At 42.6% G+C, this 20,882-nt stretch overlaps 1 protein-coding gene across 1 annotated transcript in view; it reads left to right on the top strand.

The window, feature by feature from the left end:
* Window positions 1–20,591, top strand: part of VAX1 (ventral anterior homeobox 1) — a 127,590-nt gene extending 106,999 nt beyond the window's left edge. Inside the window, exon 3 of the mRNA XM_078641190.1 lies at window positions 18,555–20,591. Within this exon, the coding sequence (XP_078497316.1) occupies window positions 18,555–19,025 (471 nt within the window). The 3' untranslated portion in view covers window positions 19,026–20,591. The remainder of the gene's footprint in view (window positions 1–18,554) is intronic.
* The last annotated feature ends 291 nt before the right edge of the window (window positions 20,592–20,882 follow it).

The following is a 20,882-nucleotide window of genomic DNA, read 5'->3' as shown; positions in this document are numbered from 1 at the left end:
GTATGTTGTTATCTAGTGGGGTTTGGTATATAATGTGTAGTCTTATGTGTAATATGGAGTGGGCAAATCGTTCCATGTTGCATGACATTTTTGTATCCTGCCATATGCTGTCGTTTGGCAAATATATCAATTCAGGGGGATGTAACATTTACTTTGGTTGAACCAGTTGGTCTAATGCACCAGAGCAGAGGAATCGAGAGAGGAGTGTAATGACGTGAGTAGTTGCTCACTGAATAGGATTCTTTATCTAAAGAAGATTCCTCATCATTACCTCACAGTGACTTCATAACACTGATGACGACTGGGTACAAATTTTATGCAGCGATGAGGTGAGTGCTGCTCTCAGCCTCCGTTTTGACACGCACTCGGTCAGATTCTGCATGTTTCTGGGCGTGCTCGGGCATTGCAAAATGTCCCCATCATCTCAACTGAATGGTGCAACAACACTGTTGGATTTAGGTAGTCAACCACGATTGGCGATTCAAAATTAATCGAAGTATTTAAGAGGATCGACGTATGCGTGTACTGCGCTCATGTCTGGTGGCCAGTTTGATTGCCATACGTTACAATACTTGGTCAGGCACATTTTTATGGTGTAATTCACAGTGGAAATTTCAGTTGGCCAGAATTCAAGTCCAGCACAAGTATTCACAATATTAGTTAGGCGAATCTAGCACAAGTGCTTCCAATTGCCCTGTGTCATTATTCCGACATTTATTATTTGCATCTTTGGGGGGCATTTTATATGTCTGAACTGGCTGAATGGCATTGTGTTTACAAAGTCAGTCACTAAAGCTACAAATTTGGTGGCCATGTTATTGCCTGGTTTGTCTCATTGCTAAAGGCAGACATATCACACTTAAAGCTACAATTTATTTGTTTGCTGGGTTGCAAAGTATAATAATTTAAGAGTGATCCTAATTTTACCAGTCTATATTAATATTGTAAATGTTTATTTTATTCTGCATCAAGAGCTTTCTGTGTAAAATGCAAGCTATTTGCCCTTCACCACCTTTCTTACAAACTCCAGGAGAACCATCAGTAGCCTCGAAAAAATCCTTTAACACATGTTTAGGAGCAATTGATGGATTTAAATTCAAACCAGAAAGAAAGCATTAACTTCTGGAACATTCTCTGGGTATAGAAGGTCAAAAAATACTAGCACATTTTCCTGATCAATCAACGGAGGATGAGATGGACAAATATGAGATGACAGTGATGAAACTGGAAAAAAAATCTCTAAACCCCCCAACTTTTTGTCAGGAGAAGTACATTTTTTCTTCAGAGAACAATCAGCGGTTGAATCAATTGCTGCTTTTGTAGTTTTGTTACAGGTTATGGCAGACAAATGTGACTTTGGTACAATTACCGACCAGCTTCATCAGGGATCATCTAGTAACCAAGTGTTATAATAAAAAGATCTAAGAAAGACTACTAACATGCAAGAACTCATTGCTTGATGGAATAGTTGACATTGCTAACAGGAAGCAGGTTTCAAAAATATAAGGATGCAGAAGAAACGGTGTTGTTAGTAAAGCCTAACAAACATGGGTTCAACAGAGTCGTTGACTAAAGTAAGAACTAAAGTGGGGGCAAACCTTATTTTCATTGTGGATCTAAATATCATGTGGCATCATTTGAGTAATGCCTTGCGTTGGGCAAAGAATGTCTCACTTTTAGTCATTTTGCTAGAGTGAGCCACTCTCAACCATGGAAGAATAGTGTGAATGTGGTGGATGAGGAACATGGATTGGCTCATAGCATACTGCTTGTGATAGAGCATGAGAAGGATGTTCCTATAGATGATTTTCTCAATAATGACACTTTTGAACCATTATTGACTGATTCCGGTTAAAAAATAACACTTATTTCCAAAGAGACTTTTAAAAAAAATAATAACTTTTATTAAACAAAGAGAAAGGGGCATTTCTTGTTACAGAAGACAGTTAACATCTCAAGTATACATATACATTATTACAGTTGTTAAGTCAAAACGACATGGCGGGGAAATGGGAGCTCATGAGGTGAGGGGTTCCTCCAGGGGAGGGGCAGTGGGTGGAACACAAATATTCCCCCTGATTTCCAAAGATACTTATTTGAGCAGAGATTTTAAGTAGAAGCTAGAATTACCAAATATTAATCCTTTTGGGTACAATGGTGAGAGAACTGATTTGGAAGGGTTTTTCAACTCAGTCATACAATTCAAAGGACAAGAAGTTCAAGACAGAGTATACGTTTCTTACCATGGTCCTGGTATTTTGGGCTGGCATCACTAGGGGTCTTTAGGAACTGTTTTGAGACCTGCAGAGCAAACCAGATTCTAACAGTGGAAAGGGATGAAACACGTTACCAGTAATGAACTGGATATAGGGCTTTCAGAGAAAAGAAAAATATTTGAGGAAAAACTTGGTACACTCAGAGAATTGGAGAATGTTATCAAAGTAAAAAATAGAAGCATTCTAGTGAGTCATAAGCTTAGATGTGTTCCGTTGAGTATTAGAAATAAACTAGATACTCCTATTTCTCAATTGAGTAACGATGATGTCATAGAACTGTTCGACGGTAATGGGGGTGTGTGGATCACACCTACTTTATCTGATTAACAGTCTTGTCAACCGGTGCAGCAACTGTATAGGTTTGTCACGCCTATGTTCAATTAACTGGTTATGATGGGTTAAAAACTCATCTAGTTGCGCACTGTGCACATGGTTTTATCCTACACCTTAGGTATTTGTATTCATACACTTCTTTAAACAATTGCTTATCAGTTATTTATTTTCATAATCTGATTAATTCACATTATCATCACTAAATTCATTGTTTGTACATATGTTCACTTTCAATCACATTTTATACAATTAGTTATTTAGTGATATTTCCACAATATAACCATTGATAATTTTTCACATTTTTTCTTCATTTTTTACTCCTTGCCCAATGCATTTCGGTACCAACTGGTACCTTCATCAGGGGCTGATCTGTACGTGGTGTTTTTATTTGTGAGTAAACTAATGACTGAAGCTTGTTTGTCTGATCTTCAATGGTTGTAGTGACCTGTGAAGGTATGTATTTCAACCTGTATTCTTGTTCATCGGCGCTCATAAAAACGCTGCTCGCTACCCGAAAAGTTTGCAATGATTGGGGTGAGTGGGGTTCCTGCTTGAGACACACATGGGAAACTTGAACCTAGGGTTCCTGTGAAGTTCACAGATTTCATTATGGGTTGAATATATATTTTCAGTGTGCATATTTACATGTAGACTCATATATACATATTGGTAACTATCGTATGGTGTTGTGTTGGCATGTGTATGTATTATATTCCTATGTTTATCATTTTTAGTATTATTATTTAATTCTTGTTTAATTCTTGTTATGCACCTTTGTTTTGTATTATTATTAAGGCGGAGATGTGTTATATCCATGTCCTCACTCTCGTGCCTCTATGTCTCTTTGAGCTTTATTGGAATTTGGAATTTTTTCTTTGATTCCTTAACGGTTGTGGAGCAGGAGACGCAAGAGAGAGAACATGTAATTCCATGGGTGGTTGCCTACTGAACAGGATTCTTTAATTAAATAAGTTTACTCATCACTACCTAGCAGTGGCTTCCTTCATAACAGTAACTGAGCTTTCAAGTGACACACACTGACAGCATTTTAAAAGCAAAGTAGAGGTATGCTGGATTGGTATATTTCAAAAACAGCTGTTTTCCTTGAATAAAAAAAATCCTTTGACCATGTATGCGTTGAGTGATAATGCTTTGGTGCCAAAAGTCTGATAAGTGCCAAAAATAGGTTTAAATTGCAGCCATATAGTTGTCCTTACTGGAGATCTAAGACATGCTAAATGAACCATGTAATAACTTTCCATGTTACAGCCTCTGAGATAAAAGAGGGTCCCTTTGTCTTTCGCTAATGATAGGACAATTCAGGGAGACAACCTACCACAGATCAGGACAAATTTATTTAGCCCACTTAGATTAGGTATTGATGGGACCCAATCCACACGTGCCGCCAAAATTTGTCCTACACAACTGATAGCAAAGACTTGTAGAGGAAAAGCTCAGGAACACTTACGGTGATGTTTGGTATACATGGAGAGGTCTGGAACACCTTTTGGTTATGGTATTGTGTGGTATGGTGCTGCTGTATGTATTTGTAAGAATTGATATGTGTTGCCTGCATTCAGCATATATAGAGATTCAGACTTGTTAATAAAACTGTCCAGTCTCATATAGCTCAAGCTTCTAAGCTAAAATGGCAAGCCTTCTGTTTAAAATATCTGGGAATTTATTTCAAAGAGATCTGAAAGAAACGAGATCCCATACTGAACCTGATCTTCTAGCCAAAATAAAAGGATGCCAGAAGCCTGGTCGCCAAATTACATCACTTGATGGGACTCATTCAGACAATTAAAATGATGGTGTCTCCCCATATTAATTATATTTCTTATTTTTGGAATGCTTCCACTAGCACTACCATAAAACGTACACATAAATATTGCTAACTTGCTATCCAACTTCATTTGGAAGGACGAATAAGCGCAACGTTTATCTTGTAAACTTAAAACTAAAAAATTCAAAGGTGACCTGGATATTCCTAACTTTAGCAACTATCAAACGTCATTCCTTGCCAGACAAGTTTTATATTGGTTAAACCCAAAGCTTCCTTCCCGCCCTTCATGGTTTGGCATAGAAGCAGACCTAGTTAAATCGCTATCTTTGATAAACCTACTCTAAAACACCTAAATGTTCATCACTCTTACTTGAGCCTAAAAAATACCATATTAGCAGTAAAATCACGAGACAAATGTTTCTAGAATAAACTGCAAAAATCGGATGTTTCTTCTAGCTGGGTCAACCAGCATAAAAAGTGTGGGTAAATTCCGACATTGCAGTTATCAAAGACTTGGGCTCCTCCAAGCCCCTCTCTCCTTCACCATGACCTCTAAGAAATCAAAGATTCATTTCTCATCGTTTTATAACTTTCTGAAAATTAAAGCTGCAGTTAGGAACCGTGTTACCATACATGCCTCTAAATGTATAGAATTTCTCAAATCCATCTCCAGCAAAAGATATTTCGCTTCTAAAGTTTATAAAGTTTTAGAGAATTGTTTTTGTGTAGACACTTACTATATTCAGAAAAAATGCACAGAGTCTTTTATGACTAATAATATTCATCCACCATCACAGTCTATATGGGATCAAATATTAGGTAAACTAAAATTCCTCATCGTAGATAATGACAACTTCAATACCTCTTCCTAGATTATTATAGAACAAGTTGGATTTATATATTAAAAAAATCAAACTCCATAGACATACGGAGTTTAGTGTTTACGATATGATACATTGTTAATTTCTTTTTTTGTGTGTATATTTTTATTTTGAACTCATTGGAGTTCCGAATTATAAATAAACAAACGGTGCTGTTTCACATGGTGCACATCTGCAACAACAAAAAAGAGTTTAATGTGGTATATCCGCACACTGGATGTGCCTCCTTATTTATTGTCCTCGATTTGCATCATCCTACCCAGGCGTACTTCTCTTTCTTTCTCTATATTTCTCTTCTCTTTTTCATTTTTCCACCTCTCTTTTTTAAAACAATTTTCTCGTTCAACTCCAAAAATGACTCATGCTTTGCCACTGGCAACATCTCTTCCCTTAATTATAAATGTACTATGTTTCACCAAATTAGCCATCTTTGCTTCACGTGATTTTCATCTTTTATCGGCAAGTTGTTGGATTTTCTGAGATCCAACCATTTAGTTCAGAACTGAAATATACTGTTGTTGCAGCTTTGCCCATTGTCAGACCCCGTTCAGAGACCAACTGGACAGATGAGTCCCACCGAGGTTTGTCTCTCCTTGTGGGTCAGGGAGCCCCTCATTTCATGTTCCATCCCACTTTTTTTCTGCATTCTTACATCTGCACTCTTTACTACATCTATGGGCCTGAATATATGTTCCTTATAATATTCTGACCCATGAGTAAACTCCTGTTTAAACATGGGTTGGAATTACAACTTTGGTTTTATTTAACACATCTGGGTCCGCATTAAACATGCAGTGCATTTTCCTTCATTGCGGCCGGCGCAATGAAGGAAAATGCGCCGCATTATAGGGAATGCGCTGCCCCCTGGGCAGCAGCAAACTCATCCCGCCCTGGCGGCAGCATATGCTTGTGAAATATGGAGCAGCTGCTTTACAGCCATCCAGTGTTTCACTGTGCAGGCAGCAACCCGCCTCCACTTTTAAAAGGGAATCAAGACCCCCTTGCAGGCGGGGGCATTAATTGACTGCATCCACCTGCAAGGGGATGTCTGGGGGGTCCATAGGACACACATTTACCCCATGCTCTCAGGAGGCACACTGACAGTGCGCCTCCTGAGGGCTTCTTTTCCTCTGCGCCCAAGTCGGTAATATGGTGCAGGCGCAGAGGCAGAGAGAGTCCCTCATTTGATGGAGCACGACCCCATGAAAATGAGGGAACTCCCCCTTGAAGATAGTGCTGGCGCTTTATGAGCACCAGCGATATTGGTATTAGAGAAGGGGCCGCACAATCGTCCGCGGTCCCTTCAGTAATACCAAAGTGCCCCAGAGGCGCGCAAAGCACGTACAAACGATTGTTGTGTCCCCGGGGCACTTTATTTCATACGGTCCTTGATGATTATTGTATGAAATAAACAACTTAACATTCGTTAAATTTTGGCATTTCTAACCTGCCAAAATTTCCCAAGGGGAAAACATATGTAATTTACCGGAATACACCAACATCTGCATGTTATTCCCCATGAATTCATAATAGGTGTTATCTATCGCCCTCGATAAATAACGTACCCCGTACTATCATTAGTTTTCAGGGGCGATAAATAAGGCCTCAACTTGTACTCAGGCTCTGTGTCTCTCCACCACTACGAAAAACAATACTAAGAAATGAACAAAGTCTTAACAGCCTTAAGTTCTAAACTCATAGTGTCACAGTTAGGTACAGGCGTAGATTGATTTTTAATTGTATATAACTCCCTATGGAGACTGCGGGATGCTCCCTCATGCAGAACTAGTGACTTCTCTGAGGGGACAGGTTCAAAATGGATTATGACATTGCCTCTTCGCCTATCCTATTTTACACCTATCGCTGCACCACAAATCAGAATTCATGATGACTTTTAGAGAATGCCGGGAGCTTCATTAATCGCTGCATTAATAGAAGTGAAAGTAGTTGCCACATACTGTATATAAATCATGATGGCATAGATCAAACTCTTCTATCGCCCTCAAAGCAGGTGATGCGAATAAGACCCACCACACTATATATAAGGAAAGTGTTTCTCACATCTTCTGCTGTTCTATTCGAATTTCTACCAACACAAGCACGTCACAGATCCACATGCCTGCATTCACTATGTTTGTAGGCATCACAAAAACAGTTGCGTTTGCTACCTGCAGGTGATTTAAACCGTGCAAATTTCCATCCACCTCGCTGAGGCGATGTAAAATTCAGTCTTGTTGGCTTTACTGAAAGATGAATCGTCTACAACAATTAATTTTGTTATCACGTGTTCAGTGATACCACAAAGCAATGGTTGATGGCTGAATCCTTTAACCTTCCTTATATGAAACAAACCTGAGTACTGCATGATGTCTGATGTCCGTTAAGAGCCAGTACACAGATTGTTTTATGCACGGGCGGATTAATTATCCAACTATTAAACAAAGGATTCTTTTGAAGTGTAACTGTCTTGGAGACCAAGACTTCACAGTTGTCTTTAAATATGTGTCTTTCACAGAGTAAAAATTTCAATTTTTATAAAGGATATTCCAAATGTTAGGGCATTCCCAGTGAAACCACCAGGTCAGGATAAAAATATTCTGTATATTTTGAGTAATGCATTACTTATCAAATAAATGATGCACTCACTGATTTGGGGCAGGTTGCACTGGCCAGGTACCATCTGCTGTAGGACCTTAACTGCCCTGATCAGATCAGGGCAGACCCACTGTCACCAAAATCACAGGCCTGTTCCCCAACTGCACAAAAACACGCCGCCCTAATTAGAAGTGTGATATCAGGGAGAAGAGGGCTGCTGCATTCATCCTCTGTCCAGTGGGGTTTAAGGGGCCAATGCAGACTCTAGCCGTAATCCCATGCTTCTTGCCGCCCTGCTTTCCTGCATGCCTCCCTTGCTGGGGACCTGTGAGCCTGTTGTACCATGGGACTGATCAGGCAGTGGCAGGTAGGTCAGCTGGCTAGAGGACAGTGGTGCATGCTGCATGTGTGTCTGTGTCGAACAGGGCAAAGGCAAGTGACGTACACCGTCTCAGTCTAGTTAGCACCATGGCAGGAGGGGAAAGATCTGTGAATTGATTGTTAAAATCCTAGTGGAACAGAGATGGACAAGAATCAGAGTTTAAGTGGGCGGAATCTACTGGGACCTACATTCCCATGCTTAATACATAAAGCATGGGAACGATAAAACAGTTCGTGTTTCATTACAAAAAAACTCTTCTCGAATGGATAATGCTGATCTCAAGTTGCTTCAGGCTGAAAGGGAAGGAAGGATTCCCTCTTCTGTAAAGCAAGAGAAGGAACAGACAGCTGAAGAAGAAACAAGCCTTCCCTCCAGGATGCCTGCTACCCGAAGAAATGTAAATACGTGCAATTGGTTAATCAGGAAACCTAAAGGCTGCTTGGAGGCTAGTATAGGCTTTTATTGATGATGTCTTTTCAATCTTCATGGTGATAAAGAGTTAATATTTTTGATAAGTACTGTAATGTTGCTAACAGTTCTGGAATGCATCCTTTTAATGTAAACCTATAAAAAAGGTTTGCACTATATACAATCTGATTGCTTTTACTAAAAATAACTTTTGAAAGCACAGTAAGTGCTTAACCAATTAATATCTCTGCACAATTTACACCTGTCTATTTTACACTATGTACAGTCTATCTTGTACTGTGCGTAACACATTTGTTAAGCTGTAGCTGCATATTTTCATCCTGTGCATAATTATTTCTTCAAACGATTGACTTACTTATTACAGTGCTTTCTGTTACAGATAGGAATGTCATGGCACTTTAAATATATTGTCACCATTCCCCTGTAGAACCAACCAGGATTCTAATCATTGACCCTCCAGTTTGACACGCAGACCTCGGAGCAATATTATTAGCCAACTGAACTTTGCTGCACCAGAACAGGGGCCGCTGCATAGGCCAGGTCTCTGTGCAAGCAGTTGCCTGGCTCTAACTCCGTGATGCAGTGACCCTGGTATGTGGAGCGGAATGCCGCGCAGGCCTTTCAACCAGGACTCAGGTCGCATCCCTTGGCTGGGCCATGCCAGTCTCTGCAAAAGATGCAGCCCTGGTCAGTTTGATGTCATCCATACAGCAGGTGCAGCTCCAACTGGACCAGTACAGGCATTTGTTGCCCCAAACGGGTAGGGGTAGATATTGCAAATACAGCATGAGTAGCTCCAACCAAGCCAATTCAGGCCCATGTAGCCCTGATTAGACCGATGCCATAAACCCAGTAGATGCAGCCGCGACCTGGCCAGAACAGGCAGTTGTAGTCCCGATTGGATAATTGTTGTCTACATGTCAAATGCAGCACTCATGTGGATGGAACTGGCAGTCGTAGTCCTGATCACCCTAATGTCATCAACGAGACATATGTCCTCCTGTACAGCCCTCCTCCTGCAAAGCCAGGCAGACTGCTTCCCTCTCTTAGTGGGCAGTAAGGCCTCTAGGTATTCATGCAGACTCTCAAGCAGAACTTGCAGTCATCAGATGATGCCCCGTCACCTCTGGGAAACTGACTGTCAGGAAGGTGCCAGTCCTGGGGACACCTCAGTCCTTTGAGTACTCTGCAGAACACACCCTTCCTCGTTCTTAACGGACTTGAGACTTAAACAAAGTGGGAGGGTTTGGGTCCCACTTTTATATAAAACTAGCAGCCCGCCCCAGCGTTGCCTGAGGCAGAAAGGGGCTGGGGGCAGTACACCCGCTCCCGGTCCGACCCCCTCCCGCCCCGACTCCCTCCCGCCCCAACTCCTCCCGCCTGTCCCTCTGTGCACACCCGCTCCCGCCCCGACTCCCTCCCGCCCCGACTCCCTCCCGCCCTGACTCCCTCCCGCCCTGAGCCTTTACTTTACCTGTTCTGCCGCTCCTTCCCGCGATGTTCACTTCACCGCCGCTCCTCTTGGCCATGACGCGCCCGCGCTCCTCACTTCACCGCCGCTCCATGTCCGCCGGCCGCCGCTCCTCCTCGTCATCACGCACCTCGCGGCCAGTGCTACGTCTCGGCCAGAGCAGCATCGCAGCCGGCGCTACTTTCAGGGCACTACTTTTTTTTTAAAGTTATTTTTTTAAATGTACGTTTATTTTTTATTTTTTATAGCCTATGTCCATCTGCACACCCTGACAATTTCTACAATGTATCGGGTGTGTGGATTGGCGCTATGGTTCCCGAGTTTACCTGGCTCAAAGGTGCATGTTCTCTCTTTATAATAGTAGTATAGACTTCCAGACAAAGGATGTGAATCCACTGTCTCAAACTTCTGAAGCAGTTGGCGGTGGTTCTCTTTAAAGTATCCATTTCAGCCTGCTCTCCAGACACAGCCTTTGGTGGGATTAATGCTTCTCACAACAGGTAGCACTGGGGTTGTCCACAAAATATAGCAACTAGAACACAGGCACTGCAGCTGGCTCTCATCCACCTCTCTGATGCAGTAACCAGGGATAGACAGAAAGGTTCTTCAGAAAAAAAAAATCGTGTTTCAGAAGACACATCAGGGATCTTCAAGCAGTGGTCTCCTAGACTGTTGTCTGCTGCATCCTGGTATGACCACCACAATTTTTTTGCCACATCTCAAGAGGATGGTAACTGATTTGCAAACGTTTCAATGGTTTGAAACTGCTTTTGTAATTGCAAACCACTGATACATTCATTTGCAAATCGCAACGAAAGGGGACGACTCTCTCACACCCCCTCCTAAATGCAATTTGTCAGAATTCTGAAAACACTGTTTGCCAGTTGGGCAGTCTCTTCTGAGTTGAAAATGGGGTTTAATATATGACCAAACACCATGCTGCAGTTGAAGACCCTGTGGTTTTGTGAATCGTAGGGTTTGCAGCCGCAAAATGGCTTAGAATATTGGGCCCTATATCACCTATGATACTACATATGTTATGGACATTATCAAAGGTACAGAGGATTTAACCTAAATTCTGTCTTCTATTTTAAAATACGTAGGACTGAGCACACAAGTTGGGACAGGAATGATATAAAATCAGTACAAACATTTGAGCAAGCTGTCAAGTGAGAAGAATCCCTTTAATGCCAGGCATCCAGCAGTTGACAAAGACCCCAAGGTGAAGAGGTGCAGGGAAGCCTATCTCCTCCAGAGTACCACCATCTCCATTAACACGCTTGGTAGAGTTCACCTTAGAGGGCTTGTTCAATACAGGCACAAGTTGCAATTTTTTTTTAGGTGTATTGGGTTTAACAATTATTTATACACTTTCAGGAATTGTTGACCTATCTACTTTTCTCCTGCAGTCTCAGAGAGAATTCCAGAGTAAGAGCCAATACAAACAAGCATTAGAAATGCAATCGGGCTCGGATTTATTTGAGTTTGAGCTAATGGCATTGTAAATGCCAATGTATTGTTGCTATGTGTTATGGAGTGTGTTCATGTGGTGTGTACTGCCAGTGATCTCCTTGTGAGTGTGAGAATATTGCACCGTTACTGCCTGTGATGTCCTTCTTGTGAGTGTGAGGAGCTTGCACCTCTGCTGCCTGTGGTCTCCTCGTGAGTGTAAGAAGCTTGCACTGCTGCTGCCTGTGATGTCGTTCTTGTGAGTGTGAGAAGCTTGCACCGCTGCTGCTTGTGATGTCCTTCTTGTGAGTGGGAGAAGCTTGCACCTCAGCTGCCTGTGGTCTCCTTGTGAGTGTAAGATGCTTGCACAGCTGCTGCCTGTGATGTACTACTCACTACTCTACTCTACTCACTACTCTGCACTCACTACTCACTACTCTGCACTCACTACTCACTACTCTACTCACTACTCTGCACTCACTACTCTACTCACTACTCTACTCACGACTCACTACTCTACTCACTACTCTACTGACTACTCTACTCATTAGTCTAATCACTACTCACTACTCTGCACTCACTACTCACTACTCACTACTCTCCACTCACTACTCTACTCACTACTCACTACTCTACTCACTACTCATTACTCTGCACTCACTACTTTACTCACTACTCTACTCTACTCACCTCACTACTCTACTCACTACTCTACTCACTACTAACTACTCAACTCACTACTCTACTCACTACTCTGCACTCACTACTCACTACTCACCTCACTACACTACTCACTACTCTCTTCTCACTACTCACTACTCTGCACTCACTACTTTACTCACTACTCTACTCACCTCACTACTCTACTCACTACTCACTACTCTGCACTCACTACTCACTACTCACCTCACTACTCTATTCACTACTCACTACTCTACTCACTACTCACTACTCTACTCACTACTCTACTCACTACTCTACTCACTACTCACTACTCTACTCACTACTCTGCACTCACAACTCACTACTCTAGTCACTACTCTGCACTCACTACTCACTACTCTACTCACTTCTCACTACCCTACTCACTACTCTGCACTCACTACTCACTACTCTACTCTCTACTCACTACTCTACTACTCTACTCACTACTCTACTCTCTACTCTACTCACTACTCTACTCCCTACTCTACTCACTACTCTACTCACTACTCACTACTCTGCACTCACTACTCACTACTCACCTCACTACTCTATTCACTACTCACTACTCTACTCACTACTCTACTCACTACTCTACTCACTACTCTACTCACTACTCACTACTCTACTCACTACTCTGCACTCACAACTCACTACTCTAGTCACTACTCTGCACTCACTACTCACTACTCTACTCACTTCTCACTACCCTACTCACTACTCTGCACTCACTACTCACTACTCTACTCTCTACTCACTACTCTACTACTCTACTCACTACTCTACTCTCTACTCTACTCACTACTCTACTCCCTACTCTACTCACTACTCTACTCACTACTCACTACTCTACACACTACTCTGCACTCACATCTCACATCTCACAACACTTACGACTTGAAAGCGCTGCAACAAAAGATGTTACAGTTAACCAATGAATTGGTACGCAGTTTACATACATAGGAAGGATGGACATTTACGTTGGCTTTGCTTGTTCTTCCTATCAAAACCGATGTTCGCAGCAAGAGTTTAACTCAGTGAGACATCTTGCTGTACATTATGCATGTTAGTGCTTACAAACTACTGTATTCAAACTACGTTTTGAAGTGTTCTGCTCTGCAGTGCCCTGTATGACCTCTGAGCCCTCCATTGCCATTTGACCCGCACTAAAGTGCACAGGTGCACATCCCCTCCCTGGCCCAGGGCCTGGGTTATTGCCCTGTGTCCTTTATGTGCTGCGTACAAGTGCCTAGATCTGCTTGCGTCCGTTCTGCCGTGCCATGAATAGGCGCTGGAAGGAAGCGTGTCACCTCTACATTCATTGTGTAACAGTTTGTTCTAGCCTAGGCAGCAGTGTAGCTCACTGTATGTCTTGTGCTGTGTCATGCTGCACTGCATTCTGCAGCATTGTCTCCCATCTCATTGTCTCGCCTAGCCGGCTTTTCAAATTTTGGTTATCCATTTGTTGTTGAAAGTGATTCTCCCCGCCAAACCTCACAGGTTATTTGTTCGTCGCTGCATATTTGTTCTAGTGCGGAGAAGGGATGTTCTTGTGCAAGATCCTTGTCGATAACACCTACATCCGGTCTTCGTCCGGCTTTCCAGTTCTGCATCTGCAGTCAATGCTATTGGTCTTTGTCTGTCTTTTAGTTTTCCCAACTCTACTTTAATGATAATCAGCATTTCATCTTGCCACCGTTAGAAACATAGTTGGTCTCGTTCATTATGCAAATATCCAGTTTTCTGTGTTTCATGCAGCCGCAGCCCGGTCAGCTTGGCCTACCCCAGGTGACAGGAGAGGGGGGGAGGGGGAGGGGGAGGATGGAGGGGGGTTGAGGGGGGAGGAGGGGGGGGGAACTGGAGCACTCTCAACCCAATGGGCTTTGCATTATTTCTTTGGTGTTTTTTTAGCTGATCTGAGCCATAGTTTTCATCCGTTTATAGTGCCTGGTGCGTTTCTCAGTGAAAAGATTTGTTGTAGTTATTAGTTTTCACAGGTGCTCGGTGTGAGCTGCTATAACGCATATTTACGTGCTCCGACTTAAAGCATTTTTTCCTTGTAATCCCCTCTAGAAATGTCCTGGCCTTTTTGACATAATCCGCGAACTCCTTTTGCCCCGTGTTTTGGCAACATAAGAGTGTTCCTGCTCGAAATAGTGTGTTATAAGAATACATAATCCTTGTATCCCACCTTCTTAAAGATTGATGGAGTTTTGCCAGCGCAAATCACGAACAGCTTGGATCCGTGTGCTGTTTTGTGTTTACACAGGCGCTCCTCGCATTGTGATGCTTTACAATTTCAGCTTGGCAAACGGGTGCAGACTAGAGCGCCTCACAGTTCGGTGCTTCTGCTGCCCCTGCCCTGCGCGTGCCCATTACCCAGTGCGGATGGGCTCGGGGGCCATACGGTAGCACAGCGGCACTGCTGCTGCCACTTGCACGTCCCCATAAACTGCAGAGAGCACCGCAGCACATCTACTGCTCCTGGCACGTGCCCATAAACTACACACTAAATCAGGCGGGGAGACGGGGGGTGAGCCAGAGAGCGGCAGAGCAGCTCCCCGGGCCGGCAGGAAGGAGCCGCACACGGCGTCTATGCCTGTGTGCACGTGAGGAGGACGCGCGCCAGACAAACACACTGCTAGATGGTGAACGCGCGCACACCATCTGGAATGCATTACACGGCCACCCTGACAGCTCCTAATTATAATTAATGTACTTCTTTGCGCGAGCACGAACGAAATATGCCCAAGATGGCGGAACAAAACTACATTTACCCTATCACTTCAAGCCTATTAAAACGACAACACAACGAAGACGAATCACTGGCCAGATAACAGAACACGCAAAGGAATGTGTGGAATTTGTCTCGGCCAAAGCCCTAGGAGATACTTCTTTTTTTTCTTCTTTAACATTAGTTCTCGAAGCTCCTCCCACTTTCAGTGGGGAGGAGTCCGAGCCCTAAAAAGGGCAAGCACGCAGCAGAAATATTTGTGTTCCACGTGACATCAGTCATCATTAGTGGGTTCCTTTGCATGGATGAGCACCACTATGCAGCAGCGGCTCCTTCATAAGGGCGGCCGGGCAACGCCCCGCTCCTTTTGGACCTAAAGAGTGTCTATCAGGCTGAGCAAAGGTCACCCTAACAGACACTCTTAATTTTCAAGTCAGGCAGCCAGGAACTAGACGCGCTAAATGTGCAAGTGCCTGGCTGCCTGGGCTGACCTTTAATGGGCTGCGGATGTCACAGCTCATGTAGGCGGGACCTCCTCAGCTTGGAAAAGGTACTCAAGGCCCTCCCCCTCATGACGAGGGGGAGGGCCAGTGATAGCCTCGTACTTGGATTTTACCGTTTTAAGCCCAGAAGTGCCCAGGGCTGAGTGTTTATTGATGACACCTCGTTACAGAGTTGGGCGGGGTCGGCAGTCTCTCTGACCCAACCCCACTCTGTGGCGAGGTAGGGGCTGATGCCTCTCCTCCTGATGCCTCATTGGCTGGAGGGGAGGCAGCAGACACAAACCTCCTGGCACCTCTAAGGCTTCCTTCCCCGAGAGCTGCAGCGGGGGAGTGTTGTGTTGTAACTGACTGTTGCGTGCGTGTGTTTATGAATATATGTGCGTGTGTTTATGAATATATGTGTATGACTGGGTGTGTGTGCGTGTCTGCATGTGAATGCATGGGTGTGACTGTGCATGTGTGTGTACCCCCCAAGCTGTACTTACCAGCCGCCACTGCCACTATGACTGTGCCATGAGAATGCAGAGACAAAGGAAACATGTGATGCTTACCTCTACATCGAGTGCTGGTGCATTGGGACTCCTGTGAGTGCCTGACCTTACCACCCCCAACACATACACCTCTGCCAGAAGTCAGGGGCACCCTTTATGAGAAACTCCTACCTCGCATATTCTTAAGCGTGTAATATAAAGTGTCGATAAGTAAGGTTTTACACCAGTATTCCATAGATATGCACAAGGGTCTTTTAATCTAAAATTTACCATGACACGGCTTCTGTGTGCCTTAGACCTAGTTAAGTCAGATTGCATTCTGGTGCAGCATCTTGGCTCTTTGGCAATCTAGCCCTGACTTAGCCCTTGTCGTCCTGTATTCCCTCTGCTACTAATTGTTAAAGACCATACTATGGGGCTCTATCTCCGTGTTTTTTTTTCCTAGCTTAACCTGGCCTTGCCCTGGTGCATTATGTGCTTTATTGATAACTTTGCTAGACTTTAAATAGGTTTGCCATGTGTGAGTTTCACAGTCAAATCCCTGAACGTATTCTTCTTTTTTATTTTATTTATGATGTTTCTTGTATAGCACGTCCCTTGCATTGCTGATAAAAAAATGCGTTTTACACTTCAGGAAGTTACTGAACACCATAGAGTGCAAATAGTTTAAATTGTCAGGGGGTCTGACATTTTTTGACTATTTTTTGATGCATCAGTTGTCAAATTTACTTCAATATTATGCGTTCAATTTATGTAATGAAAAGTTTATATTAGCATAAAGAACGGTAGAGGGTCACTAAAGAATGAAGATGAGGACATATTTACAACTTTTGATGCCTTTAACAAAATGCTTCAGAAAGTGGCATAGATGCCACGATAAGGGATACGTTTGGATTCACATTAAGAATAATGAAGGAAACCGAGAAAGACATTATAAGGATGGAAGACACAGACGTAATCAAAAATACTTACAATGGATTCTTCTGGAGTAACACTTGTAAATCTAAACATTCTGATTGGAGCTTTGTAATGCTGCAGGATTAGTGTTAAGCCGGAGTGTCTCTTTTATAGCTACTGTGTCAGTAGAGAAGGCGACCTTGAGTTAATGGATACATTCAATTAACATGGCATGTAGGCCTTTAAAGTCTATGCAATTAGTATAGACAACATTCTTTGAATTTGGGTCTGTGCCAGTGCTTAATTGGTAAACTAATAAATAAGTGCCAGGGCCAAGATACATTTCTCAGGAGGTCACTGCTGCTTGTGCTACTTCAAGTCCCTACCAGCGCTGCCAAATATCCGTACCAAAGACTTGTACGTCCATTGCAGCCCTATAAATGTTACAATATGATGTAGTAGGTGACCCAAACCTGTAACAATAGGCTTAGCATCTTGGTATTATTATTTTTAATCATACATTTCATTAATAAACACTTCGCTCCTGTGCTTTTATTAAAAAAACAGACTGACAGCGCCACCATGTGACCACCATGTGATGGACTGCCTTAAACATGTGTTGGTGCCGAGCTCCAGAAAACACATGCCCAAATTAAGCACTTGTTTGGGAATGGCAATCATCATTTTTTTAGCATATATTAATTAATTAAAAGTTGTTTCATCACTGTCTTGGAATAAATAATGAAAAAAAGCACTATGAAGCTGCAGTAATAATGCTTTTTAAAAATGTATTTAAAAAGAACAGTGGCACTGGCTGCATCATGGTGCTTTCTTTAAAAAATATATTTTAGCTATGTTGCATGGCTACAAAACATTGTCAAAGCCAATAACTCTCATAGGTGATAACTATTTGCTTTACCAGTGCTTGTTGTACGATGTTGTTTATGACATATTGTAAGTAAGATTTGTCATCTGCATAATACCCCAAAATGATGGGTTTGTTTGCCATAGTGGAAGAGACTCCAAGTGAGTTTCAGATGGAAAGCAAGCCTTTGTGTGTTTTTTCTGTTGGGATGGTGAGGAGGAAATCATTGTGACTGACTTGAGTTTAAAGAAGTGGTTAGAAGACCATTTCAATATGGCTTCTAGACCTTTGATTTACATTTTTAACATACTATTCGGAAGTTATTTTTCAGTACAGCTCAGTTAAACAGAATATTAATGAATATTTAGGCCTAGTACGCCTACTCCTCTAAGTTCCTTGTTCAGAGGTTCGGTTTAGAGGTTAAAGTGATCAGTGGCCGGAATGCCCTGTCGCAATCCATGTGTAGAAGGAATAAGTGAGGCTAATTCGTCGCATCTAGACTGACTGTTTCTGTGCTGCAGCCTTCTCTGAATCCCCATGTGTCCCGAAGATGGTGTGCGATTTAAATGCTAGTTAACCCAAACTTTACCTTTGTACCTCAAATGTATGTTCTACCAAATTGGTAATTCCAATTTTACCATGGCCATCTACTGGTGTTCTCTACCCAATCACTTACTCAACTTTAATTTGCCATTTTTTTAAAAAGGAAAATGTGGATCTGATGTGCAGAGCTAACCCTGTTTGTTTCTCTCTTTGACAGGTAAAAGTCTGGTTCCAGAACAGACGGACAAAGCAGAAGAAAGACCAAGGCAAGGACTCGGAGCTACGGTCTGTCGTTTCAGAGACGGCTGCCACCTGCAGCGTATTACGACTTCTGGAACAAGGGCGCTTGCTCTCGCCCCCTGGACTACCGGGGCTTCTTCCACCCTGTTCCAATGCCCTGCGAGTCCCAAGCTCGGGCGCGGGCAGGACAGGGTCCCCACCTCACCCTACGGTGACCAATGCTGGCCCACCTCAGCCTGGACTGCACACCTCACCAGCAGGCCACAGCATCTTCAACCTGCCTGTACCTTCACTTCTGGGCACCGTGGCCAGCCGCCTGACCTCCAACCCCTTGACCATGGCTGGCAACCTGCAGGAACTCTCGGCCCGCTACCTTAGCTCCTCAGCATTCGAGCCCTACACGAGGGTCAGCAACAAGGACACACTGGAGAAAAAATCACTGGACTGACTGTAAATTTTCTATGTATTTATATTTATAGGATTATTATAATATATGTATGTATATAGTTATATATACATACAGACATAAACACAATGTGGTTATATATTTATGGTACTGTTTGTCAGGGTCTTCTGAGGGGATGGTTGTACGAACAGTTAAGTCTGGGCTTTTGACATCAATGTGCAGGTCTGATTGTCAAACTGGTGACTACTCAGTGTTGGTAAAGATAAGTTGCAAACGGTAATCGAAGTCAGCTGCCAGTTTAATAACTGATAATGGGTTTACTTACGTAATGTCAAGTGCACGGGCCATTGTTTTAAAAATTCACCAATGTGTCCTCCTAACATACATCCAAATAGCTGCCTTAAGTCGGGCCTTCCAGTTCTCTCTGTGATAGTGGAGTGAGCTTGTACCTCTGTCTTTGGATCTGTCACAGAGTATGTCACGACAAGAACATTACAGGAAATAGCAAATGACGTAAAGACAGAAAGAGAGGGCTCGGAGAGAGGTAGAGAATGAAGAATTCAGAGGACGAGAGAGAGCTAGAACTAAATTTGACTATCAGGGGAGGTGTATACACCGAAGAAAGGAAATCTAGGTAAAACTTCTTGTTAGAGCGGCCATACTTCCGACGAAGAAAGTGCTATGTCACTGATACATTTTGTGACGTTTGCACAAGTAAAACAAAGCACACAGTGCGCAACTCGACACCATTTTGGGTCTCAAAAGTGCTTTTGTGAACAAAATGGTTGGATGTACGCCTGCAGGGAAGTCCAAGATGCAGGCTGAGAGCCATTTACTCCTGTTTAACATTAGTGCGGGGGTGCGTAGTATTACACCATGCAAGAGGTGGGGAGTGTGCAGATCAAGACTTGGTTTGCCTTGTAAGCTTGTGAATGCCCACAGACATGTCAGTTTGTGAGCATTCCTAAACGCCTTTACAACCAGTCAAGGGCTGGAGTATAGTCATTCCCAGGTTTGGATGGGTAATGGAATACCACCAAACATCGTGTGGAGGATGGAGGGATCCATTTCTACATGATCAAAATGTGTTCCCAAGGAAGAAAAGGAAAACGAGTGCTATTGCACAGTGCTACTGCCTTCCCTCAATGCAGAATTGTACTGTACATGCAATTCCATACTAGTGAAATGCCTACATGCAAAATAGTCGCATGACTTTCCCGGAGCAACCCTTGAAAGTTGTGAGCGACACAGATTTCCTGACGTAATACTTAAAAATATGCTAAATCCCGTTAATCTACTCCTGTGCATAATTGTTATAGATTTACACGTTCTTCTCCTGAAGAGTATCTCTTAATGGAAAACTATTTTCACTATTTAATAAGGGTAGTCAGATTAATGTACACACTAAAATAGGGATTCCAGTCAAACCGGCATAATTACAAGGCGATAGTAGACTAAGTAAATAAACACATAGTTGATACAAAAGTAAAACTTTGATTGAAAACACAAAAATAATTGTGACAAAGCTATGATGGCACAGTCTATCTATATACTGTAAAAACAAGAATGAGTCCCTTTTTGTGTCAATCTCAGTAGCTGTTAACATTGCAGATTAGTTTTGTATGATCATATAAGATCTTGATATATCCTTACACGCAGTCACTCCTCTATCCCAACACTGAACACAGTTGTGTGTAAAGGTGTCTCATTTATTTAAAACATATTTTTTGGTACACAATGCTATTACTATAGTTCTTATCATAAAGCAAATACGTTAAATTTCATATATAAAAACATCATGAATAAACTACACCATTCAATAAAATCATACACATCATGAAATATAATAAAAACCAATCTCATAAAAATCTCTCATCTGTTGCAGATCAAAAAATGTCA

Source organism: Lissotriton helveticus, chromosome 5_1, assembly GCF_964261635.1.
Source record: "Lissotriton helveticus chromosome 5_1, aLisHel1.1, whole genome shotgun sequence".
NCBI classification, from domain to species: Eukaryota; Metazoa; Chordata; class Amphibia; order Caudata; family Salamandridae; genus Lissotriton; species Lissotriton helveticus.
This window is presented reverse-complemented; position numbering and strand designations above follow the sequence as displayed.